Source organism: Tyto alba, unplaced genomic scaffold (assembly GCF_018691265.1).
Source record: "Tyto alba isolate M040663 unplaced genomic scaffold, T.alba_DEE_v4.0 Super-Scaffold_32, whole genome shotgun sequence".
In the NCBI taxonomy this organism is placed as follows: Eukaryota; Metazoa; Chordata; class Aves; order Strigiformes; family Tytonidae; genus Tyto; species Tyto alba.
The window spans coordinates 3,959,393-3,986,181 of NW_024881307.1; the positions used below are offsets into that span (position 1 = coordinate 3,959,393).

General features: G+C 52.9%; 1 protein-coding gene across 3 annotated transcripts in view; it reads right to left on the bottom strand.

Moving 5' to 3' along the window:
* The window catches only part of LOC116961573 (opioid-binding protein/cell adhesion molecule homolog), a 291,315-nt gene that overhangs the window by 91,187 nt on the left and 173,339 nt on the right, over positions 1–26,789 (bottom strand). Inside the window, exons 1-2 of one of the 3 annotated variants that reach the window (XM_042800724.1) lie at positions 10,555–11,249; positions 10,015–10,099 (exon numbers count right to left, since the gene is read on the bottom strand). In XM_042800724.1, coding sequence (XP_042656658.1) covers positions 10,015–10,058 — 44 coding nt within the window. In that variant the 5' untranslated portion in view covers positions 10,059–10,099; positions 10,555–11,249. The other 2 variants (XM_042800723.1, XM_042800725.1) reach the window with 2 other exon arrangements.

The window sequence follows — 26,789 nt, forward strand, 5'->3', positions numbered from 1 at the left end:
GTCTCCTGTCAGCTCCCAGGGCAGCAGCTACAGCCTTGCCTGGGTCGCTGTCTGAGGCATCTCCTGCTTCCCCCCCACCCACGAGGCTCGTGACACCGTCGTACAGAGGATATTAGATTAGTCTGACACCATTTCTCCTTGAAAAACCTCCACTGGCTGTGGCACAGCTTCTCGTCCTTTCCTAGCCCATCGCAAAAATTTTGCTTGATTGCTCGACTCCAGAGTTTTCTCAGGATGGAAGGCGAGCGACCTACTAGGACAGTTTTTCCTCCCTTTTTCACACCAGACACTGTATTTGCCCTTCCCTGGTGATCTGGAGCAGCCCCTGGCCTCTCAAAGGAGGAGCAGCTGTCCGGACATTGCTCCAGCCAGTTCCCTGGAGAACCGAGCAGGAGCGGCACCAGCCCGGGCAATTTATACAGGAACACCAGCACGAGAGTGGAGCAGAGAGCAAGAGAAACCCCTCTTAAATAGTTTTGCAGTGGAGTTTACCCACGCTGCAGCAGGCAACAAAGAGAAACGTCAAGAACAATGAGACAAGGCAGGGGAGGTGTCGCAGCAGATAAAGGATTCTTCAGGTATGAGACAAAACCAGCTTTGGAAACCTTGCAGAAGTGAGTTTAAAGTCTCCAGAGGATATCAATTGAGAGTCTGTCACTTGGTGTCAGGATAACTTTCCGGACAGCTCTCGGAGCTTGTTAAGCTCTCGCTTGGGCTGCATTTGAGCTCTGGTGGCAGTGCTGTCTGCTAGCACAGGCGCTGAAAGGAGAGATGAAAAAGACCCGCCGAGTCCCCGCAGCTTCTCCATCATCCCCCGCCACGACCTGCGACACCCCAGCGGTGACGAGCCTGGGGAGCTCAGCTGGTGCTCCTCAAAGACAAGCTCCCGGCAAGGAGGGGATGTCTCCAAGCAGGGGCAACACGCCCCCCAGCCCCAAAACAGGAGCTGTGGCATCCGGGAGGAGTTTGCGGGCGCAGGATGAGATGCAACAGCGGGTGGGGTCAAACACGGCGGCCGTAACGGTGTCTCAGCATCACGATCTATGGCCACGGGAAGAAGCTAGCCTCTTCCCCCACAGCAATCATTTCATCAAAAGCCCTGCAAGACTCCCGCTGCTGCCGCTAGCCCTCGATCCCTAACTTTAATTAAGCCCAAACAGCCTTCTCGCAAGAACAAGGGAGGAGAGGGTGACTCAGACAGCGATGGGACCAGCCGGTGTAATTATCATACAGTTAAGAATATTAATTAAAACCAGCCCTTCCCCCAGTGTAAAAAAAAAAAAAAAAAAAAAAAGGCCAAACTACTCAATTCCAGTTAAAGGAATATATGGGGATAAGGAGCAAGAGCAGGGAGGGTGACGGAGAGAGAGATGGGATGCGACGTGAATGCTAACAGCTTCCCACCGTAGCTGCTGCCGCAGTAAGCCCCAGGCCTGGCTGCTTCCAACAGTTACTCCGAGTCTCCTTGGAAATGGGCTCAATCTTTTCTTCTACCTGCTGCTGCATCAGAGCAACTCCTGTGATCACACAAAGGACCTTAAATCTCGGCTTTAACTGCCTTGATTGAATTAAATGCAACAACACGGTAAAACAGCCTCTTCATTTAAGGTATAAGCATGGAGGTTTTCTCTTCTGCTAACGGCACTCTCCCTCCTTCTGAAATGATGAGTTGCTCATGGGTTATGCTCTTTAAGAAAGGGGAAAAAAAAAAAAAAAAAAAAAGTCATCTGATAAAGTGGGTTATAAAACCGGTGGTGGTAATAAACGGAGAGCAAGGAGCCTGATGCAAAGCCGGCAGAGAAGGCAGAAATCGCTGTGGGGATACAATATCTGAACCGTGATTAATCCATGACCGCGGGTGATGGGGCAGGGTGCCACTCGCTGCGCTGAACCCGCGACGCGGGGGACACGGGGAGCAGCGCTGTGCCCAAGAGGGGACCTCACCCCGGCGGCAGAGGGGAGGGTGTTGCTGAAGGATGATGAGTAGCTGGCTCCCGAGTGTCAAAGCTGAGGGAGGAGAGGTGCCTGGTAGCACGACACCCGCTCGACTGCGGTCACCATGCGGGACGGACGGGGGAGAGGAAGGGAACGAAGCCAAGCACCGATGTGATGGGTTCAGCCTCACAGTGATGGCTTATCCCCAGACTGCTGTCCCCTGACCGAGAGCTGTGGGGAAAAAGCATCTCATGTGCCCCTGTCGATGCTAGGGAAGGGAAAGGGTTGGGGAAAACTCAGCATGCAGGGACACTGCAGGGAAGGGCTCGGCCTGGAGGTAAAAAACGATGAGAGATGTCGTTTCTCTGCCAGAGCACCACTCTGGTACTCCCAACTCCCGCCCGCTGCCGTAACTCCCTGAAAAACTCTGGGCCGCCTCACTCCAAGCCACAGCTGCAAGGACCAATGCAACCACAGCCTCCTCACGGAGGGTCAACAACTTCGCTCCCATCTCTCCTTCCCCAAAAAAAAAAAAAAAAAAAAAACGCGCTCAGCCTCCTTTCTCGGGACTTACTTGCCTCTCTGTAAAACGGGGCTAACAGCAGCACGCTCCCGTGGCTCTTACAAGCCACAGCGCAGAGCTGGATGTCTTACGAGAAAGTGCCCGGGGAGCATAAACCATTTCTTTTTATCAGCCTCCATTATTATCGCATTAACGTCGTTCTCCACTCGCAGGATGAATGCTCAGGTGCCCAGGAAGCACTCCTGGCTCTTTCCTGCCCCTCCACGGGAGCAGGGCACCCTGCTGACAAACACCCACGAGAATTACGGCCGGGTTCCCGGGCGCAGACACGGCTATCGGTTCCTTTTTATGAGCCTTCATTGTTATTACCACCTATTTCTTTTTACATTCCTGCCAAAATACCAAACATTAATCTCCCTCGCTCCCTGCAGGCAAAACATGGGTAATTGGATTTATATGGGTTAGAAATTTGTTAGATTTTTTTATATACATATATATATATATATATATATACACACACACAAACACAGAAAATAAACAACTGGGAGGTGAGGGGGTGCACTGCCCCGCCGTGACCGGTCCTGGAATTTGGGTACGAGCTGGCCCAAGCCACAGCCCCCCCGCACCCCAGCTCCCTGCCGCCGGGACACCCCCGGGGCTGTGCCAGGCCCCGATTTGGGCACTGCTCCCACAGCGCTCAACTTCCTGCGATGTCAGTTTGCCAGTCATGGCTTTTTCTTCAGTTCATCCTTTCCAACGTTGTTTTTCCCTTTCACTCATTCCCTCCTGGCACCTGCCACTTGCTTTTTCCCCTCTCAGTTTTTCCCCTCTCTTCTTCCACTTTCCCCCCCTCCTGGCCTCCCCTTCCTCTTCTCTCCATCTCCAGCCAGGAGGTGACACCACACGCAAGTCTTGGTATGCTAAGAGAAAAAAAAAAATAAGATATTTTGTGCAATGGCTCCTTGGGTTTCCCCACTCTGAACCCCACCTGCACAGGAGATGGCACAAAGCACCTTATTGGCGTCAGCATAATTTACTGATATGATCCAACACCACAACAGTAGTTGTTCTCATTACCCTCCCCCCTCCGTGGAGAAGCAAACTTTGAAACCCATTTGTATCCCGAGGAACAAGTGAGCATAGTCATGGAAACAACTCATTTTAAGCAAATCTTGGGAAATATTAATAGGAAAACAGAAGTACAATATGTGAGTATTTTGCACTAAAGATCCGACCTTGATGGGTTCTGTCTGTCAGGGAAGACAAGACCTACACATCAAATCAAACTTGCAGTAAACAACCCATTACAGGCTAAGAATTGTTGGCAGGGGCTGTGGGGGAATTATTTTCCTCATTAAAAAAAAAAAAAAAAAAAAAAAAAAGAAAAAAGAAGAAGAAGAAAAACCAGAACAGCCTAACCCTCAGAGGCTGCTCGCAAGGACGGAAGAAGTGATAGTCACCGAATCAGATATTCCTTATGAACTGTCTGCTCGGCTGCAATATCTAAAGATTATCACTTAAAACAATATGTCCAGCTGTTGTGCAAAGCATCTATGGTTTAGGGCTAAGAAATGCAAGGAGGAAGCAAACTGTGAGAGCAGTCAAGGGAACAGAGAAACTCTTTGGAAACCGGGAAGGTGAAAGACAGTCACTGTGCCCCGGATTCGTTTTGCAGCGTTAACACCTAATCCTTTTCTAGAAACAAAGAGCCGAGCTCCTGGAGCAGCGTGTGGGAGCCAGGGGAAGGACAGCTATTACCGCTTGCAATCCCAGGGAGTTTATTATGCTTGCAAAAAGATCTCGCGTACCCTATAGCAAAAGGATTACTAGCAGTTCAGGCGCATCCCCTGGAGCTGAGTATCACCGCTCGTAACTATTTCTGGCTAGCCGAGCTCAAAAACTTTGCGTGGGGGTTGGCTTTTTGCTAGGCAAGAGGACCTTTCCTGGGGCTTGCTTGGAGAGGTGATGGCAAGCGACGACTCCTCCCGTTGCAGAGCCGGATCAGCTCGCTGTGCTCTCAAAAATAGGCTTTTTGGAAGCAAAACCCCAGCGCTTCGGTTACAATCCTCGTGTCAGCAGGGCTCTAAGCTCTCCGCCGCTCGAGTCGGGTCCTACACCCACAAGCAAAGCCTCTCTTGCCTTACCAGCACTGGCGCGGCATTGACACAAGCAGCAGCTGAGGGGGGAACCCCCCCCCCCCCCAAAACCATCCCCAACTCCCCCCCTCGCACAGCAGGACTCCCCGTGCCACCCAAGCAGGCGTCCCACCCAACCCAGTAAGCACCACCCTGACCCCAAATGGGAGATGGAGCTTCATCCCGCTGCGAGGACACAGGGGCTGCAACATCCCACCAGCATCTCCTCCCCCCTGGTGCCATCAAGGGCATCGGCACGGTGGGGCTGGGGGGTTGGCTCCAGCCCCACCCCAAGGTGGGAAGGGGCCACAACTGGGCACCAACTGGGTGGCCTCAGCATCACCAATTTGGCAACGGCGTTCGCCTTCGCGCAAGGGGCACGGAGGGAGCCTGCCTGCAACCCCCCCCGACCTTTCGCCAAGCACCCTTCCGACGGCTGCGATACTGGAGTGAAATTAGCGGGCACTGTAATTATAACTATCAGGAGCAGATAAGACAAGTTAAATACCAGCTACCTAGGGAGAAATTATTATGCCAGCCAGGAGGATCCAAATGCCAGAATCCGTGGCTGTAATTTCACTGAGTCGCCAATTACAGCTCCGCCATGCAGCGAGCTCTACCTTGGAAACGGCAGGTATATATTTAGCTGCTCCAAAAAACTTTTTGGGTAAGGAGGGGGAGGGAAGGGGCAGCGATGGAGCAAGTCCTCGCTAATCTGTTCTTCACTAATCCCCCTGCTTTTAGCATTTGCACACAAAAAAACGACAACTCTCTTCCCACTTCTAAGCAAGGATTTAACAGCAGAGACGTGGCTGCATTAACGCTTCTTTTCTCGGCCGGGTACCACAGTTGCACGGTGGCAGGTGAGTGTCACAACCCCCATTAATAGGTAGGTAAACTGAGGGCTGGGCAGTCTGACTCAGTAAGAAGCACAAAAATCTTAATTTCCCAACTTCCCACACCCATGCCCAGCGACCGTGGGTCCTGCTGCCCCTGCATTTTACTGAGGTCTCACCGTGTTCTGCAAAACAGACTGTGGTAGATTGCACAAAAAAAAAAAAAAAAAAAAAAAAGCAGCATTGTCAGAAATAATTAAAACTATAATTGCAAAAATAAATGGAAGAACAGCATCTCATGATGTTTTATTCTGGCTTTTTATTTTTAATTGGAATTGTTCTCGTACTCGCTAATTGACAAAATACAGCCAGTTGCAGAGCCTTGGATGCGAATGAGCAAAGCTACCCTGGTTTTTTGGTCTCCTTCATGGACAAGACGGGGGAGGACACAGCCTCGCCAGAAGCAAAGAGAAAGGTGGCGGGGGATCTGATTTGAAAATCTTCCTTGAAATAAGGAAAAAGCATTTCTTGTACAATCTTAGCACCACCTATGAACACTTACTTCATCTAATCATCGCTGACAAACAACTGCTGTTGGCTCCATTTTACAGATGGGCCAACTGAGGCAGAGAGCAACAGAGGGGCTTCCTCAAGTCCTGATGTCCCTGTGGTGACAAGCCCAGGAGGAAACCCGGCGTGTCCGATCTCCCAGCTACCCCCTCCAACCACCGAACCACACACTCTTTGCCCAGAAAAAAAAAAAAAAAAAAAAAAAAAAGCGCCAATATTTCTTAAATACAGACAGAACGACAAAGCCTTGAAATTTTGAGCAGCTGTTGTTTTATGTTTTTATGAACTGTACTGATGCCTGTTATAAAAGGTCGGTTCGCTGGCAGCACGAGCAATACGATCCCATTTACTAGGCGTCCCCGTTTTACCACCTCCTGCATATCTGCCACAGCGGCGGCGTTACCGGCGGTCACCCGCATCGCCTTCGCGCGCCGGAGAGGCTTCCACCGCCGCGATGAGGTTGTGGATCAAACACAACCTGAGGTTTCCAGCCAGGGTGAGCCCGTTGGGATTGCTAACCGTGCCGGGGACCTGCCAGTGATGCCCCCGGAGCGACCTAAGGGATGGATGCCCGTGGCCCGCGGCTCGCAGGGCACGCGGCCAAGAAGCGTCACGCGTAGAAAGCTGAGACTCGGTGGCACTCTTCCCGAAAGCAGAGACTTTAATCCTTGTTTCCACATCACATCCCAGCTGGGAAATTAAAAAGTCACCTCCTCCAAACCTCCTTGTCCATTACCAGTGTGCTCCTTGTTCCGTTTCGTGTCCCAAACCGGTGCGTAACACGGGTTACTGCTGCCGTCTAAACACCTGCCCCGCCTCACGGCAGAAGGTTTTGCATTTCAGAGTCAGGCAAGAGGCAGCTTGATTTTAATAGCACGCAGAGAATTTGCAAACTGCCTTGAGTTCCCCGGAGAGGAAAGGTGCATGACTGTTACGGGAATTGTTTGTTCTTACAATAAAAACAGTGAATAATCAGCAGTCTCTGCTTAAAACAAGGGAATCATTTGCTGCTGATCTAAGATGACCTAGAAGTTGCCTGTAGATGGAGCCTTAGTTTCTGCAAGGATTATGCTGATCCTCCCTCCGAAAAAGGGTGGAGAGCTGGAAATGGAAGCGCCCAAAATCCAATACAGGAAAACCACAACCAGCCTGCAAAGCCTCCAGGTTTCCTCCACCGCTAGCATGCGGTTCTGCTCCCTCTCGTCTCCTCCCTCCTGCAACGCAATGTGTGGTTAAAGAGCTGACCTTGGAAAGCAAAGAGCTTCCACCAGCCCTGCTGAAACCAGGGAGATTCGCAGGCTCAGCCCATCCCGTGACCAGACAGCAGCCCCGTACGAAGCTGGATGGGAGAGGACCTGGCCCCTCCAAGACCCAGCAAGACTGCAGCTAATTCTGCAACTGCAACAAGCTGGAATGATGAATCTCGGTTTTTCAAGGCCCAACTCCTCCGTTTGAACCCCAGGAACAGTGTCATTTTGCAGGGAGGACAGCAGAGGACACCACATCTGCTCCTACTATGGGTGCACAGATTATTTGCTGGGAGAAAACCCCATCGAGGGCTCCACGCTGGACATCTACCACAAGCATCACCCACATGAAATGCCTCCCCAGGGCAGCATCCCCTTCCTGGCTCTCCGTGGGGTATTGCAGCCTGCAAATAAATACCAGCCACATCCCCGAGACACTCTGTCTTTGGGCTGCTGCGTGCAGCACCCCCCAGTTGATGCTACCCCCTCTTTGGGTTGCTGAGTGCAATGCCTTGCCCACCCTCTGGACCCCAAGGGAAGACAGAAAGCTGCTCGCTACTCAGAGGCTGCAGAGGGGCAGCTGCAGGGAAATAGGGGTGGGAGAGAAGCGGCGGGGCTGTTGGAAAACAGCAATTGCAAGAAGCGAGGGGGCAGACTGGGGGCAAATGGGAGCTGGAGACCAGAAATCTGACTGCAGCAGGGAAAAGCTAAACTTGAGAAGAAAAAAGGGGAGGGGTGAGAGCATGGAAAAGGTGCACCGGAAAGCTGGGGCAGGAGCAGATGCCAAGGTAGGGAATGGGTAGAGAACAAGTGCTTTTGGGGCAGGGGCTTCCTCTAAGTGCCAGCACACCGAGTCCTGCTGCGGGATGTAGAGTTTCTTAAAGGAAGGCTAAAATATCCCAGTGCTCCAGGGCTGGCTGCTTCACAAACATCCCCTCTCTTAAACCGTACAGAAAAGAGGCCAGAAGCTTAAAAAAATAAAGGAAATCCAAGTCAGCCCTCTGCTGGCAGCAGGCTCGGCCAGCGCCGGAGCTGCAGGGGCTCCCCAGGGAAGGGGCTCAGCCCCCCCAAAGCTCATCCACAGTCCGCACCCAGCCTGCTCTGACCTCCACGAGCATCGCCTTGGGAGAGCCCCAAACCCCACGTTTCACCGGGGAGATAAATTCAGACAGCAAGGAAAAGAGCTCCAAGGCCAAAAGTGTCTCTTGGGAGGATTGTTGTCTTTAAACTGCCTCGCTCGCTCCAGCTCAGGTTAATCATCGTCGCGGTTCAATTATGAAGAGCACAATGTGCTCTCTGCTCCTCTGCTGTGCCACAGCCCCCAGTTAAATGGGGTGATGACAAGGGTGTCCCAGCGGGTCCCTGGGCCAGGAGCGAGGAACAGGGATGCGCCCGGCACAGGCACCATCCCAAAGTCCGGCAGGCGCCGCGCAGACGAGCGACCAACGCCTCTCTCAGCAGCACAGACCTCGAGCCAGAGCTTGTTTCCCACCAACGCTTTGTGCATCCAACATTTCCCTCTTACACAGACCACCCCAGCCTGCCTGACACCCTCTCCACACACACGCACTCCCCGCGCCTCCGCGGCGAACGGAGCATCCTCATCCCTGGGCCGGCTGACGGAGAGCACGGCACACTCGGCTCGCTTGTGCCACCCCCGTGCCTGGTGCTGGGAAGAGCAGCAGCTCTCTGCTGCAGTTACTCCAGCTCTGAGCCAGGGAGCAGCCAGCCTCATGCTTCTTGGGGGGGGGGGGGGGGGGGGGGGGGCACACACTGCTCGCCAGCGCAGAGGAAGCAACACACTAACTCCTCCGGTCTGGCCTCGCTTGCTCCAGACTCGTAACCCCCTCCTCTTCTCGCCCCAAATCCAGGGTTGCTTGCCCACCCGGATTAACCAGCTCGGGTCCTCCCCGGGCTGCCCGAAGCCTGCACAGCACAACCCAAAGCTCCGGCTGCGAGCTGGCTCCCCACCGCCCTCCGAAAAAAGCTGGGCTGCTATCTGCTCATCTGGCCACGCTGCCGCGCTCGGGCTGCTGAGAGCTGCTACTCTACGCGGGTGATGCACCAGGTACACCTGTAACTCATTCAAGGGATGAAAAGGGATGCTCTGCTGTATTGTGCAGCAGAGAAGCGGCCCATCTGCATATAAGCTGCCCGCGTTTCTCCTACAGCAAACAGCGTTAAGGTAAAGCATCCATCAGAATTCATAAGATGCACCCCGGGAGTAAAAGATTGATTTGATATTAACAGATTCGTGCAGAGACTATAAAGCGATCAAGGCGAAACACTGACAACTCAGAGTCATCTCAGCCCTGGAAACCCGCTGGCAATGCAGGCTGGCACCAGTGCAGGCAGCGCGGACCCCCCCTCCCCTCCCTTCCCACACAGGCACACGCACGGAGACAACTTTGGGAGCGTCAGGCGGCACTAACTCACTGTCTGCCACCTCAAACCCCTTTGTCAGCTCCTCGTCTGGCACCCGCAACCCCCCGCCAGCCCTGGTGGGGACGCTGCCAGCGCCGCAGCCCGCTCCCCGTCACACCAGTGTGTGTGTGTGTGTCCTCCCCCCCAAAAAAAAACCTCTCCGCCGGGGTGTCCCCTTGCCAAGGTGGGGACTTGCCCCTGGGACACATGCGAAGTCTCCAGCCGGCCCCAGGACCCTCCGGCAGCCCTGCTCGACGCACAGCATCCCCCGAGACCAATGGCCAGGATCCCCCCCAGTTCCCCCCCCCCTCCACCCCAAAAGGTAGAAATCCAGCGGCTCCTACCTGAGCGTGGCACTCTCCCCTTGCCGCACAGTCACGTTGTCCATAGCTTTGGGGAAGGTGGCATCTCCGCTGCGCACGGGCACTCCTGCGGGCACAAGGAAGAGCAGCCTGAGACAGAGGACGACTAGGCACCTCCAGGGCAGGGCTAAGCACCCACCGACCCCCATCCTGGGCAGCAGGGACTTTTCCAACAGGCAAAAAACACCCCAGACAAGGCCACCAGGAGCGAAAAGGGGGTGGGGGGTAAGGGGGTGGGGGGGGGGGTGGGGGGAAGAGGAGGGATGGGGTGCGTGTATGTGGGGATGGGGGGGAGCAAAACGACCGGGGCGAGCGATGCGGAGCTCCACGGAGATCAGGAGAGCCCCCGGCACGGCAGCCTGCGAGCACTGAGCCTGCCGAGCGGCATCCGGAGGGAGTCCCCAGTATCCTTGGGTGAGGGAGGAGGACGGGAGGGCCGGGGGTGGGGGAGGAGGAAGAGGAGGAGAGAAGGTGCAGAGCAAGAGATGAAGGTCACAGATGTGTGTCTGCTCGAGACGCTACTTTAAGATTCAGTCGGGCACGCGCTGCGGAGATCTGGCATCAAAAGTTTATAACCCAAGGAGGAAACGTAAGTGTCTCTGGCAGGAAAGGGAGGGCAGCCATAAAAAGAGGCTGGGGGGAGCAAAACGGGCTTGGAGTTGGGTTGTTTGCCGGCTGTTGCTCTTTTGTTTAAATAATAGAGGGAAAAGGAAGATGAAGATTCCCCCCCCCCTTAAAAAAAAAAAAAAAAAAAAAAGGAACCAAAACCCAAAAAAAGCTCCCCCAAAACGCCGATTCGGTCGCAAGATCGAAACTTCCCCGCGGAGCTGCAGGCGACGTCCCCACCGCCCGGACGCGAGGCAGAGCCAGCGATGCTCCTCGGCTCGGCAAAGCGTGTCTCTCTCTCCGGAGAGGGGGGTGTCCCCCCCCCGCCCCGCCGCCCCCCCAGCTGGGGGTTGGAGGCTGCTCTCCCAGCTCCCCTCTCAGCCGAAAAACGGGGCGCGGGGGAGCGGGCGAGGAAGAGGAGGAGGAGGAGGAAGAAGAAGAGGCGGCGGCAGCATCCCAGCCCCGCCGGCGCGGCTGGCCGGCAGCATCCCTGGGCGGCGCGGATGCTGACTTCCCGGGGTTGTCATGGCAGCGGCTCCATCACTGACCGGCCCTTTGGCTCCCGCACCCCCCGCACAGCACCCAGCACCCGCACCCAGGCACAGGCGGGGAGCTGGGGGGGGGGGGGGGGGGCGGCGCGCACCTCGCACGCCAGCCTTTAACCCCTGCCGCGCCACGCTCCCGCCGAGCAGAGGGACAGAGGATCCCACCAGCCAAAGCAGGCTCAAATTCAACCCAAGCTGCAGAGGGGGCTTTTTTTTTTTTTTTTTTTTTTTTTTTCCCCCCCTCACCCTACAGCCCCTGAAGATGCGCCTGACTCCCTTGCCAGCCCCAACCTCCTCGCTGCATCTTTCTCCGCATCTACCTGTTGACGCGCCTCCCGCCCCGCTGCCTGCAGGGCTGGGACAGCTTTCACCCCCCTGCCCGGAGAAGCAGGGAGCAAAGAGGGGCTGGGAGCCTGCCTGCGGGCAGGGCAGTGGGAACCCACGTCCTGCCCCCACGCGTTTGCCCCACAGGTTTGTGTAATCTGGAAGGGAGCTCCAGAGGGTCACCCTGCCCTGTCCTCGCCATCCCCATGCCCTGACACAGAGGACATTGCAGTAGGAAGCCCGAGGGCTTTCCACCCCACCGGCCACACCTGACACCAGCAACAAATTTCCTCCTTTGGAGACACCCAGAAACCACCATTTACCTCCTCAAAGAGCAACCGAGGGCACCAAGACCTCGGTGGCCATCCGGAAGCATCTGTGTCTGTGCCTATGAAAGAAACCAACCTCACACTGCCATCTCCCCATGGGGAGCTGCACGGTTCCTTGCGCCCAAGCCAAGACAGGCTGGACTTCAGTTGGGTGCCTTCCTCCAAAGGGCATCTCCATCTTCTACTAAACACATCACGGGGAACCTGCCCCTTCCAGGGGCTACAGGAGGAGCATAATGACCAGTGAAAGAGGTTTAGTTATTTTGGGATCCCAACCTCAACCAGAGACCCAAACACAATTGCTAAAACTGATAAAGAGGCTTTGCAAGGGTTTGGGTTTTTTTTGGTGATCTCAGACCCAACTATCAGCACAGCAGGTCCTTTCTATACGGCGTTGAGATGAGGCGACCCTAAATGCACCACTAGCCACGGGCTAGCACTGCAGAGATGCGTGCTGGCTCCCAACACCAGCTATGGCTGCAGGCACCAGCGGGATGCTCACTGCAGCTTGGATAAATAGGACAGCCTAGAAGTCAAGGGAAGCACCGAGAAAAGAAGGGCTGAGTTTTCCATCAGAAAGCTCTCCGGCTGCTGAAAAGTTGGCTTAACCCTGAACATGCAGGTTGGCTGCTTCAACACCAGGCATCCTTCTGGGGGGGGGGGGGGAAGGATGGAGAGGAAAGACACCCCATCTCCTTCCCGATCTGCTCTCGCCCTGGCACAGGGGAACCGTGTCTGTCGGCAGGGAGGGAGCAGCAGCAGAAAGGAGCCAGCACAAACCCCCCGAAGCCCCCCACCAGCCAGCCAGCCGTGCCCAGGCGCTGCTGAGCCTCGTTCAGCAGCAGGATGAGCTCCAAGATGCCGCAGGGACCAGCAGTTCTGCTGGGTAAAATGATGTTTACCCCTTGGGATAGGAAGCTGTAGACATAGAGTGTGCATAGCAGAAAGCCTGCCAGTGCAATTCAGGAAAGGGGGGATTTAAAAGGGAAAAAAGCCTGTCTGCCTCAGCAAGAGCCTCTGAGGAGGTTGTAGAGCCAGGGCTACAAGAACAGATGTAAAAGCAGGGCGTAAATGGATAGACAGATCGCTAAACTGGCTGCTGCAGACAGCGGGGCACAGGTAAGCATATATGTGGCATCAGGGAGGGGAAGGGAGGGGCTGGAAAGGGAACTTTATACATATTTATGTAATAAAAACCTGCCTGAGTAGGGACCCAACAGCCTGGAACAGCCTTGCAGGAGACTGCAGGAGGTATGTCTCAACCACACTCATCTTGGAAGCCACTTCGGGCATCCCACAGCAGGCGCAGGCAGCCAGAGCTGCCTCTCCTGCCCCAATCTTCTGGAGCACCTCATTGCAAATATCTCCTGGTGCCATCGCTCTGGTTAATGCTCCCTCCTGAGCGAGCCTGCTGCCACCCGCTGGGATGGGGGGAGAAAAGGGCAAGGGAAAAACAATTTGAAATCCAGGAGGCGAGGATGCAAACACAAAGTCAGCAGACAGGAAAGCAGAGCCACTTTTGTACCTAAGACAGTTTGCAGGCCTGAGGTTGGATGGGGTAGTCATGCGGGTGGCTTCAGTTCAGGCCCATGTCTAAAAATATCGCCTAGCTGAGAGGGACTCAGAGGCTGGCACAGGCCCTGGGGGCATCAAGCATATGGCAGTGGCAGATCCTGCTCCTCATGGTGACGTTAACAAGCCCTGACCTTCTCTCATCATCCCAGAGGCTCAGAAAGAAACCGAGACTGCAAGGACAAAGTCCCTTCACCTCCCCGTCTCTCGCCTCCGAGCCGATTGTCAATCTCAGCTTTTATTATTGGTGCAGTTTGGCCTCCATCTCCCTCGGAGATTTCTCCCTCCTTGCTCTAATCAGGAGCTTGCAAATGTCAAGAGTACAGGCCTGGAAGTAATTAGTGAGGGACCAGAGCTCGGGGGCCGTGGAGCAGCTCAGCAGTAGCATCACTCCAGCACCGCGCTGGGGAGCAGCCCGCAGCCACCGGGACCTACGGCTGGCCACTCTGGACTTTATTCTTCGGCCTCACTGCTGTTCCTGGATTATTTTCCCCTTCTCCACACAGCTCAGGGCATGCTGAGATGCTCTCTGTGCATTAGGGAGCAAGTCCAGCTCCCCCTGAGATGGGGAGACTCCAACGACACCAGGCCATGGCCAGCAAGTGTCACCTCCCTGCTCACGAGCGGCCTTCGGGACACTGCCTCCTCCAAAAGAGCCCCAAAGAGTATTTCTAACTCCTTTTAAACAAGACACAGATATTCACAGCCTGTGGCCTCTTCCCACGAGCATCCTGCCTGGGTAGGGGAACGCTGTGAAGCACAGACACAACCGCACCAGCAAGATGGACTTCACCCCAGGACAGCAGCCTCTCCCGCTGAAGGCACAACAAATCACCACGTTCTTCTCAAAGGGGAAAGCACAGTCCTCAGCAGGCAGAGAAAACCTTAAGGCAAAGATAACAGGGAATAGCTTTATTTTTTTCCCCAAAGTTGAACTTCGGTGTCTCTAAGTCATTCGGTTTTGTGCGCAACTGAAGAGGTTAATGCCACACCCGGGAAAGCAAAAACCCAGCAGAGCTGTAGGGGAGGACAGTCCTTGGAGGATGGGGCTTGCTTCATCAAAGAGCTAATCATCCTTGCTCCCAGGGATTCGCCCTCCAGCACTGGTGGAAGTTCTCCAGATCTTCCTCTGGGAACCCCAGACCAGTTTTTTCAGAGACGTGGGCTCCTCTCCGTGCCCGGCTTGCAGCCAGCTGCTCCGCGCTTTCCAAGCACGGGGCTCTCCTAGGGTATCCCTCTCCCAGGGCATGGGAAATTTCTAATCCTCAACATCTTGGCCACACTATGTGGCCAAGATGTACAAAACACCTTCACGGTGAAGAGAGGGAGCTGCGTCTTGTTGGTCTCCTGCTTCGTACAGATGGCGTCTCGGCTCGGGGCTATAGGATTTTTAACTAATATCGTTCTGCACTATTATCCCCTCCTCCCTTTTCTCCCACCTCCTCTTTCCCTCCTTCTCTCCATCTGTCCCTACCCCGTCTCTTCACCACCTTTTCTCTTGCACACTTGCAGCTGCTAATTTTTACCCAGCATATTTGGCAACCTATCCCAACACCTCTTCCCCCACACCCCGCCACCCTGCTTCTTGCTTTTCCAGTTTCCTGCCCGATATTCTCATTTCTTCACCTGAAAGCAAGAGCGTGCACGGAGAGCGCCGTGCAGGGGCAGGAGGAGCACGCACACCCCGTGCAAAAGAGCACAGCAGGGAGAATCACATCTCTCAGTCCCGGGATAAAGCTGAGTATCCTCCGGTGTGTGGGATGGGGCGTACAGCAAAGCATCACCCCCTTCCCATGAGGAAACCCTTAGGAAAAATGTTCACAGCCGGACTGACCGCTGCCCAGCTGATGGCACACATGTAGCTCTCCCTAGCTCTGTCATCCCTAACTCTCTCTGGCAGAATTTATTTATCCCACTTAATTTTTCCAGTTGTTTTATCTTGTTTTATCTTCACACTAAATCAGGCTCACTCCACAAACTGAACTTTTATTTTCTGTGCTGTTACATTTAATGCATTTTATAGCATGAATTTAGCAAAAAAAAAAAAAAAAACAAAAAACCCAAAACAAAACAACAAAAAAAAAAACAGCAAACCAAAAAAAAAACCAACACAACCTGATGAGGTAATTGTGAAAAAAAAGCAGCTTATTCTTCAAGTTGATCATGATGTTTGATCTCGCCTGGGCAGAAAATACAAACTCAAGACTCATGCTCCTTGCTAACTGCTGGACTGGCTTCGCAGTCCGTGCCCAGGTAGCCCCTCTGACACCATCCTTGTGCCCTAAATGGCGGCACAAATCCTCCCCACTTCCATAAAATCCTTCTAAAAACATGCAAACCCAGCCTGGGGTCACGCCGCCAGCGTGGCGAGGCAGGTCGTGGTTCAGGAGGACCTGCAACACCCGCTCAAACTGCACAGCAACGGCTGTGGATTTTAATGGGATTACTTTACACTTAATGCTCAGCGTGCAGCTAAAATCCCCAGCTGAACCAGAGACATATGGCACGCTTAAACTGCGTGTAAACCTGACAACTGAAAATCAAAAAGGAGGCAGCTCTGAAGACACCCACCTTGCAGAGTTAAAAGCAGCCTCCCTCATCACACTAAATACTAAAGAAAAAAAAAAAAAAAAAAAAAAAAAAACAAAACAAAACTCTGAAAACACCCCGAGCTGCTCAAACAAACCTCGAAGGGGCTGGGACACACGGATGCAGCAGAAGCGTGCAGAGCCGTCATAACATCGCCTGAAAAGCTTGAGAGGCGAGGATTTTATTTTCCAGCAGTATTTCTGACAATGATCCAAGATGTATTTGTTGGGTTGTTGGTTTTTTTTTTTTTTTTTCCTAAGGAAAGAAAAATGTTAAGATTTTCTTTGCGATGCCAAGATTTTTGTTGTTGCCATTCCTGTTGGTATTTAGCGCATTTGGGCAAGTTTTCAACTCCCATGCGGTCTTTCCCTTAAAACCTGACTCTCGAGGGAAGGGGCGGAGGGACCATTACAGACATGTGACATTTCCCTTCGTTGCCAAAACATTTCCATATCAAAACACACCAAAGTTCAGCCTGCTCCATGGAGGACATTGTCTTGCAAAATCAGAACAAAAAAAAAAAAAAGCAACAAACCAAAAACTGCCGGTGGATTGCCACAGACCACGACAAAAACCCCACCGCACTGCAAAGTCCCTGCCGACATCCGAAGAGATGCTTTTCCAGGAGCCCACTCCTGAATTTCCTACATCCCTGGGAAGTAGAGGGAAAGATCAGACTGGAGCCAAATGGAGGGAATCGGAGCAATACGACCCCGAAGGACATGGGTTTTCCATAGCGGGGTTGCTCCGGGGAACCTGGATGTGTTAGAGGGAGCCGTGCGTGCGTGATGGGCACGCTGCAGCTCGAGGGCTGCTGGGGACAGCCACCGTGCACGGGGACCCACCACATCCAAGGAGCTTGGCTTCCAGCAACCAGGTGGAGGCCATGCAGAGAGGGTGGTGGCCTCCAACGGAGGACACTGGCCACCCCAAGGTCCAAGGGGCCAGGAGCATGGACGGGCCTGAAGGCACCTCTGAGATGCTGACGTGGCTTCTCCATCATTAGTGGCATACTCATGTACCACCTAACTTCTCACTGGGGCAAGGTGTGGAGCCACAATCACGTTCCCAAATTAGTCCAGGAGCAGGAGAAACACCAGGAAAAGGGATCTTGACCACAGATGGCTCGGCATCGCTGAGCTAGGGCGTGCAACATGCTTTTGAGTTTTAGCAGCCGTTACAGAAATTGAAAAAAAAAGGAGCTGGGATTTACTCCCGTGTCTTCCACGGTCTCGCCCTGACCGCAGGCAAGGCAGGGAGCCTCTCGGGGCCACTCAGCTTCCCCCACCTGCCAAGTGGAGCAGAAACTTTTCTTCCCTCTCCTGGGAACGTTACAGGGCTCATTTCATAGAGATTTGCAAGGTGTTTTGTGAGAAAATAAAAGAACAAATAAATAGAGAACACATAGCCCTGTTTCTCCTATTTCTAAATATGAGGCCATCGCATAGCCTCTGGGCTTATTTACAAAATACAGAGACGTAGAAACGATCAGAGTGTGGTTCTGCCACCTACACTAGATGCTGGAAGAGGGAAACACCAGGCTCTCGGCTGTCCTGGGAGGCTCAGCAACAGGGCCCCCAGCGCACATTCCGAAGGCAAAAGAAAAGAAAATAATATCTAGACATTCTTCTCCTCCGTTCTCCTGATAATTTTCACACCTGGATGACACGAGAGCCACCCGCCGTGGGGCTGGTTGGGCCAACACAACCTACCCCGTGCTCAGAGGCAGGAGGACCAAGTGTCCCCCAGCGTAAGCAGCAAACCCATCCCAACACAACGCAGCCACGACTGACTGCAAGCCCCCGTGCCCCGCTCCAACACAAGATTTGCCAGCCTGGACCAAACCTCAAGACCTGCCTCGGCATCGTCGGACTAGCCAAGACAGCAAGATTCGAAGATGATGAGGGAAGGAGGGAGAGAAAAATTTGCTTAATTACACAGAGATGAATGGGAGCTTGAAAACCTCCCTCCCCTTGCAAGCGATGGCTTGTGCCCTGCAACACAAGATGGAAGCGCTGCCCTTCGTGCTCTGCCTGCCCACCAGCACCCCTCCAGCGCGGTGCTCTCCTCGCAGGCAAGAAGTTCTCTCCAGTGGCCCCGTGGCTGTCACCACGGAGCAACGCACCCCTCGCCCGGTCCACCACCGCCCCGCTGAGCCCCGAGCCTGCCTCTGCCTCGACACCCTCGTTTTCACACCCACGCACCCGCCCGCTCTCCCGAGGCAACCAGGTGATGTGCACGAGCCTTCAGAACATCTCGGTGGTGGGGCAGCTGGTTTGTAGGAGCTCTCAGCTCCGTCCTGCGCTGGAAGGGGCGAAGGCAGGAGGGCTGGGAGTGGAGCTGAGGGGGGGGTCTTTGCAGAATTGGGGAGAAAAATATTCCCCATTCCCCCCCCCCTTGCCCCTCCATGCTCATTGCCGTGGTGCTGCTGGGCAGGTTTGGCAGTCGTGTTAAACAGCTAAAGGTCTAAATGCTTATTCTCAGCCTGTCTGAACTACCCAGGCTTCACGGGCTGTGAGCCTCAGGAGAAATAAAAATTCTCAGTATTTTCAGTCTTTCCCCTCTGTGGCCAGTGCAGATGATGTTTTTTCACCTTTGAAATTCTTGCTTCTAAGGGCTGAAGCGAAGGGGAAAAAAACATGAAGTGAGGGAAGGATCTCGGTTCCTGCAGGCTTTGGAAAACTTCCCTGGGAGTTTGATTTGAGCTGTGGGTAAATGCCAGAGCAGGTCCTTCGCTATCCAAACCAGCGGATCTGCTCCATGCATGTCTGGCTGCTGATTTATGCCCAGTGGTACCGGGCACAACGAGATAAATATGCAGGTTGCAAAACCAGGGTGGGGATGTGAACATCTCCATCTTCCTGGGTCAGTTTTAATTCATCTTTTAGAGTCAGCCTGGTCTGAGCCATTCACTTCTGACTCCAACCCAATTCTCTTCAAAACCCGGCTCTGTCTGAATTCTGGGATTAAAATCTAGGTTTGCAGCAAACAAAACGAAGCATGCTTTATGAAGAAAAGTAACCTTGGGGGAGGGTTTGACTGCAGTTTCAAAGGCTGAGCAAGGTTTCTGTACACAGCACTGACTCAGTTCTGCTTGCTGTCAGCAATCCCTGCTATCTCCAGGTTGCTGACAACCCGACAATCTCCGATACTGCAGTAAGGAAACAACCTGCAAGCTGCAAAGCCCGTTATCCCATTTTGCAGAGAGACTAATGAGGTAGGAAAAGACAAAGGAACCCAAACACCTTTGGAGGAATAAAAGACCTGCCCAAGGCCACGCTGGAAGCCCAGGGTCCCTCCAGTGCACACCATTCCCCAGGGACACATAGCCTTGGAGCATCCTAGGTCGGTCGCTACCAGGAGCTGGCAAAAAAATAGCCCTGAGTCTCCTTCTGCCATATTCAGGGCAAAACCCCTTTCACCCCACCAATTCAAACAAGGACACAACGCCACAAAAACCGTGCCTGTTCCCCAAATGTGATCTTCCCAGGCTGGAGAAGGGCAGTGCAAGACACCCGGGTCATCCTGCCCAGGGCAATTCATCCTGGGCAAGAGCCTCGGATAGCACGATGAGAGCTCCATCCCTCGCCCACCCAGCCTGCATCTCCTCACGTACGTTGGTATTAAAGCCGGCGTTTGTCATGTTAAGCAGCTGTTCTAACATAAAGCAAAACCGTCAAGAAAAATATGAGCGTTGCAGATGGGCGGCATTTTCTTCCTGACTGCTTTGTTTTTATTTATTTGTGGGTTTTCCTTCCCATCTCCTTCACCCTTTAAAACTACCTCTGCTAGTGTGGCTGGCCCTGCAAGTCACCATCCTGATAAGCAGCCACTCGCTCACTTCTCCTGGACTTTGCAGGCTCTCCTATTCATTGCTGTTTCTCGCTACAAATTGGCACTTCTAAAGAGAGTTCCAGGCCAAGTATTAACCCCCTCCGGAGCCCAGCCACATAAACACACACGTTATTTGTCAAACGAGAGGAAGGCAGTCAAGCTGTGGGGAAATTTAAGTGACTTGTCTGAAACGTCACCAAGAAGCGGAGGAGCAGAGACAGACGTCCCCAACTGCCACAGGACCTTCCCTCTTCCTTCCAGCCCCGTCTGCAGCCGAAACCCTGAAATCCTCCGTCTGCCCGATAAATCAGCAAGCACAGGCTCCTTTTCAGAGCTAGAAATAGGACCCAGGAGTCCTGACATCACACGGCCATATTTAAGCACAAAACAAGGTTTCCTCTCGTTGCAAATTCCAGTCCAAACTCCTTTAGAAAAAGGTTTATAGAGGTTTTATTTATTGTCAACTCCTGGATGATAAAATGAGGCCACTACAAGTCCTATTTATTTCCCACCCTCGCAGGAATCGGAGGGGCTGAGATGTGAAACAAATGAAGGGCTCCAGCACTGACCCTGGGCTCGTGCTGGTTTGCAGACCGCTGGGTGATTATTTTATAATAGCTGATAGCATCTGTGATTTAATGCAGCTGTTAGAAATTAGCAAGGACTCCATCGAAAGCATCCCAGTCACTCACGATAACAGGCTAATAAATCATTCCCCCAGTGCTCCGTGGCATTTATGGTTCTATTTTAGAGATGCAAAGCATAGATCCGGCTGCTCTCCTGGATTTATTTTTATTTATACTTTTAATAATGCAATTAAATAAATAAATTTAGGATGTTGTGACTCTGTTGCCAAAAACAGCACCGATGAGAACTTCCCCTGCATGACTTCCCTTCGTTATTTTCTCCCCACTAGCCAATTAAATGGAAAACAAATGGCTCCAAGGCTCCTCCAAGATATTGTTCCCAAAGCACGGGGTGAAAATCTCGCACCGCTGAAATCCGGGGAAGGCAGGAAGGGAGATGGGGGAAGGGAGGGGAAAGCTGGGCTGGCTTTCCCTCTCCTCTCCATCCAAATTTCCTCCCATCACACCACAGTCCTGAGTATCTAGATGCTACATTTCATGGACACACATGCAAACGCACTCACAGTTGCCCAGTCTTTAACTAGCCACTAAACCCAGCTTTATTATTTTCTTACGGGGCATTCCCTATGCTCCTGAAACGTGTAGAAAAGCAGCAACTTCCCCCATATCGATCTACTGTAGCTGCAACCTGGCTGCTTAAAAACCTCTCTTGAAATAGGATGCCTGATGCTACAGCAGAAGGAGGGTCTCACAAAGCCGGCTGGCCAGCCCGGCACATTTTTCTCCACTGAACCACATCACGATGGAGCACTCCCTGCCCTGCCTGTGTCCCTCCAAATAAAACCAAGGGGATTGTATTTGTTGCCTGGGATGATGTGCCTGGTCCAGGCATCCTGCCTGGATGGCCAAGGGAGGCAGGAGCACCACCGCTGAGGGGGAGCTAATTGCACTGTGAGCTCCCAAACCTTCCTTCTCCTCTTGCTTGGGCCTTCCAGCCCGAGGGAAGCACCATCCTTTGTGGTGTCCCAACCGCCTCCCCCAAGCCTCGCAAGAGATGCCTCGAGCAACAACGCACCCCTCGCCCGGTCCACCACCGCCCCGCTGAGCCCCGAGCCTGCCTCTGCCTCGCCACCCTCATTTTCACACCCACGCACCCTCCCGAGGCAACCAGGTGATGTTCACAAGCCTTCAAAACATCTCGGTGGGGGGGCAGCTGGTTTGCAGGAGCGATGGGCTCCAGCCTGAGCTGGAAGAGGCAGAGGCAGGAGGGCTGGGAGCGGAGCGGAGCCGAGCAGGGTCTCTGCAGCATCCTTGCGTGCCGGGGAGAGGTCACGATGCACCTCTCCTGGTCTTTTCCCCTAAACGAACTCCTCGCAGCCAGCCCGTCGTGGAATACGACGAGCCACAGCTTGACAGCTTCAGGGTCACACAGCTGATTTCAAAGGGCTTTTCTGAAAGGTTTCACTGGGCTCGCGGGGGCGGGGGGGGGGGGGCGTGGGGTAAAGCCAGGCACACCCAGCTCAGCCACTTCAAAGGGACAAAGACCAGGGAGCAGAACTGGGGCTGGAGCTGTCCCGATTTACTCCCAAGGGAGGCTCATGATGGGCTACGTTTTGAGTTTTTGGGAAGTTTTTATTTTATTTTATTTTATTTTATTTTTTAAATCCCCTTAAAATGAGCCTTATCCTGCAATCTCTCCCATGGCCAGTTCCCACTCTTGCATGGAGCCTGACAAACACACCGACATCCTTGGATGCTTTTCAGAGGCTGCTTCACCTCTGGGGGGTTTCCATCCCTTGGAGACCTGACCCGTCCTGAGCTCGGTGCGGAGCCCACCTGCACCCCGGATCAAGGTGGGGAGCGAGCACCCCACTGTCTTGCCTCAGCTTTACCAACCTTCTTGCTCTCCTCCATTGCAACCCACCAAAATAAATTAAAATAAGTAAAGAAAGACTACTGCTTCTCCTTCATCTAATAATATTTTCAGTTAATAAGGAGAAGGAACCAATTTATTTCTCAGCCACGCACTAAACCGGTGTTAGTGAGTCTGGAGTAAGCTAACACCCAATAAAGCCTGTACAGACTTCAGTGGAGCTGAATCGGATTTCTGCTGGGTCCATTTAAAATGCTCTAAGCATTTTCATCATAACCTTACTTTTAAGTAGAGTTACAGTCAGAAAAATTACTCTGCATACACGACCCCAGAGGTTTCATATTTCTTCCCCTGCGGTGACATTTCCCGACCAGATCTGCTTAAATTTACAAGTTGGGAGACAGGGTTGCTTTCCTCCCTGCTCCCTTAAAACTGCCAGCCCTGCAAATTCCCCTGGAATGGAAATACTCGCCAGCTCTGCCACCCCGGCGCAGGATATACGGCCCTGGGCACGGCTCCCCAGACACGGGCAGGTGGGAGAGGGAAACCCGTCTGGCTCCCGATCCCGATCCCGCAGCGCGCCGGAGATGAAGCGCTGGGCGCCTCTTGCCGCCCGCCCGCAACACACAAGCAGAGAGGACGTGAGGAGCCCCGGCGAGAAGGTGCTGAAGGTGGAGACCTTTGAAAATCACGTGTAAAGCGCCAGCAGAAAGCCACCATGGCTAGCTGTGGCAGGGTGGTTTTTTTAATTACAGAAACTGTTTTTTTGCAATTACTGTTTAATATAATGGAATTTATCATTAAAGCAATGGGTTCAACTGCTCTGATCTTTTCCCATTTAAATAAAGACGGATGGAGAAAGCTCTGGGAATTGGCACCACCCACCAAACCAGCATCTCTAACTCGGGAGCTCCAGCGCAATCAGGTCAGCCAGGAGAGAGCTGTTACCGGCATATTCACAGCTCCCTGCGGAGTGAAAACAGAGCTTCTCCCTGGTGCCCAGAGCAGGGAGATGGGAGGTGTAAAGGGCACAGAGCACACACAGCTTGGGACCTCAGCGGGTCTCTGAGCACCTTTTTCTTTACTCCCCTGTAAGTTTTTTAGGAGGAGTTGCGAGTCCAACAGCCCACCCAGGGTCATTCCTGCCTTCCTCCACCATCCTCGGAGTAAAGCACAGCCCCTAGCCCGACACCGAACCTCTCCAGATGTCCCACCTCAGCAGCAAAAGTGCTTTGATGACTGCAAAACGCCATTAAAGCCTTCCTAAAAGAATCAGGTCTAGCCAGGCATTCCCATGTGTACAGCCAGGCCTAATCTCATGCCCAAGACCCAAAGCAAAAGGCCCTTTGCCCTCTACAGAAGCCACTTGGTATCAATTATTCCCTCGCTTACCTCAATTCCTCCTCTGAGCATGCAAGAAACCTAAAAAGCCTTGATCTCAAAAGAAAGCAGAGGGCTTCAGTAAGCATTCTTAGCAATATTTCAATAATAAAAAATCTAATTAAATTTTTACATGTTTAAATACATTTGTCGTGTGTTTTCGTTAATAACATTCTGTGCCGTCTTTAATTTGATAATCTCCTCACACTCCGCAAATAACCTCCTCCAAATACCGCAGCGTTTCTGGCACGCCGGCGGCCCGGAGAGCTCAACAACCCTCCCACGGCCACACTGCCCACCGGCGGCAGCGCTCAGCAGTCCTCTGCTGGGACCCACACAAGAAGAAACTCAACCGGGAGGGCAACCTGGAAGAAGGTCTTCATGGCAGAGCCAGGAACCCACGTTACAGCGAGCCCCGGGCACGTTGTGGGAATGTTTTTCTCACTAGGACCACTACAGACAAAGCAGGTGAAGCAGCAAGAGGACAACAGGCATCGGAGGCAATCCTCAGAAAACACCTTATTTTCTAGGCCATTGGCACATTAAAGACAAGCCACTCAACTTTGCAATGCCTTAAAGATCTGCTGAGCTTCAGCTCTTCTCCCTAATGTGGAAGATAAAAGTGGGAAACAAGAAATGACCCTAAATATGCCTCGATCCGTTCTGACTTCTATGATATCATCTTTAGCGAGAGCAAAAAACCTGTCTCTGAAGACTAATTCAAACTATTGGTTGATCACTGCCTGGAGCAGACTGGTATTTAGTATCTGGGCAGACCTCTTCTGCAGTTTTGTATTTATTTTATTAATATTATTATTATTATTTTTAACCGTGGAATCATTTTATTAATATTAATAAACCAGCAGAAACTGCTAATTTCCTCCATCATTCTCCTAATTACCTCTATTGAATTGTGAGGATCATCTGCATGAATAATGACTCCCCATGCATTTGCTTCGCTGTTCCGCCTCTGTTCAGCAAAGAAATCATCAAGAGCTGGATCCTGCACCCACAGATGGTAGGGAAGGATCTTTTGAACCACCACCAGATGCCTCCTATGTTGGCAGCAGTAACTAATGGACTCTCTCCCAGCCTCAAAAGCCTGACAGGGGTCACCAGATTCATTCTGCATGAATATAAGGGATGGGGGACAGGTCTGCTAAGGGGCAGGTGACAGCCCTCGTGCTACTTTTCGGTGCACAAAGCCCCTCCCTGCTCCCCCGGAGCTCCGACACCCTCGCAAACGCTTTCAAACGAGGATTGCACGAGCAGCCTGTTGCACGGTGTCCAGCCCTCCCGGCCACCCCAAAGTCAACGGCAGTTTTGCTACAGGTTTTGGCCGAGGCAGAATCTCCCCCTGGATTTCGGTCCCAAGAGCAAGGGGGGAGCAGCATCACCAAGGGCTGTCACCCTGAGCCACACGCTGACGGGGACCAGAAGGGCCTAGATCAGGTGGAGGAGGTTACACCACAGTGCCAGCTACTCCCAAAGCAGGGTGTGCAAGATAGTCTTCCCAGGAAAGACCGAAAGCAGAGAGGCCTTCGATTCCTTTATTTTTTTTTGTTGCTGATGCCAACGTGGTTTTCCTTCCTAAGACATCTATAAGGTCTTGAAAACAAACACAGCATGGGAATGCTTTCCAGCTCTGGAAACACCCCAAGTGCTGGGGTTCAGCACAAAACCTAGGAAAACTCATCAATGTCACCTCCACCGCTCCTTCCTGGGAGTCCCTGCCGTGCTGGCTCCATATGATGGAAAAGGGACACCAGCACATCTCTACAGCGTGTGACTCCAGCACAGCCTGGCAGTAACAGCTGCACAACACCCTCTGGCTTGCTAGGGGACCGTAAGGCTTTAAAAGATGTATGATGTTCTTGGATGGGATCCATTCCCCTGCAGCTACCAGACGCCAACAGGCTTGCACGAAGGCGGAGGTCTGCCAGCGCAGGGCAGCCTGACGCTGAATCTCTGCGATGGACCTTCTGCAGGACCTGGCACCCTCTGCTACCAGTGCTGACCGCTGCAGGACATCTGGCTAGGGAGAAAATTCAACGCACGATGGAGATCTCCATAACCATCGCTGGAAAATCAGCTCCCACCAGCTGCTTGCTCAGGCAGAGGGAAAAGACGGGATGTTTTTGACTCCCCCCACCCCATTTCCCTTGCCGTGAGCATACTCAGCTTATGTGACACCCGGACTTACTACCCTACAACCATGACCCTAAGCTGCAAGGTGGCCACAGGCTGCCTTTCTGCCTCCAGAAAGTCCTCTTCTGGCAAGGGGATGGATCAGTGTTTTCCTTCGCTGGTGGCAGTACAGCAGGGAGAGGGAGCGTGGGTTAGCAAGGCTCTCACTTCACAGGAGAGGCTGCCTGGATCATATTTGTATTCATTTTCATGAACTCCCCATAAAAGTCACTAATAGAACACAATCTGCTAATTAAATTTCACGCAGGAAGGCATTTTCACCTTAGATTAGCAGTGTCCTTGCACATTTTTTGCTATTAATGTACTAATAACATCTTATTTATCTTATAAATGAATTCCGTTAGACTTATCATTAAATTTGAGATATTAACGTGCTCAAATGAACCCTACGTGAAAGGGGGGGAGTAATTCCAAAGGGATGGAAACCATGAGTCCATTTTCTTTCCTTTTTACTTCTAGGAGAGAAAGGCAGCGGGCTGACAGCTCAGGGGAGCAATGTCCTGCCTGTAACTGCTGCAGAGGTGCAAGCAAGGGCAAGGAGCCCTCACCAGCCCCCTGGTCCCACAGCCAGGGACGTGCTACCAAAGCAGTGGGCACGCACAGCCTCTGCAACCCCAGGTCTTCTTTGTGGGGAGGTCCATATCAAGCGGTTTCACGTCACAGAGCACGTAGGAGAGGACCGAGATGACATCTCGCCCCATCCTTGCTCATCCCAGCACGGCCGTGCCTGCAGACCTGCATCAAAACCCAGGGCGCCCGTTTCCCAGGGGCTTGTGCTCCCGCTAGAGATGCCCCATCTGGGCACACAAATAGGCTGGAGAGGCCAGCTGCCACACCTGCATCCCAACCCAGGGCCTGGATTTAAAATATTTGTCAAAAGGGAGGGAGGAGGTGGGGGAGAGGCGTTCTT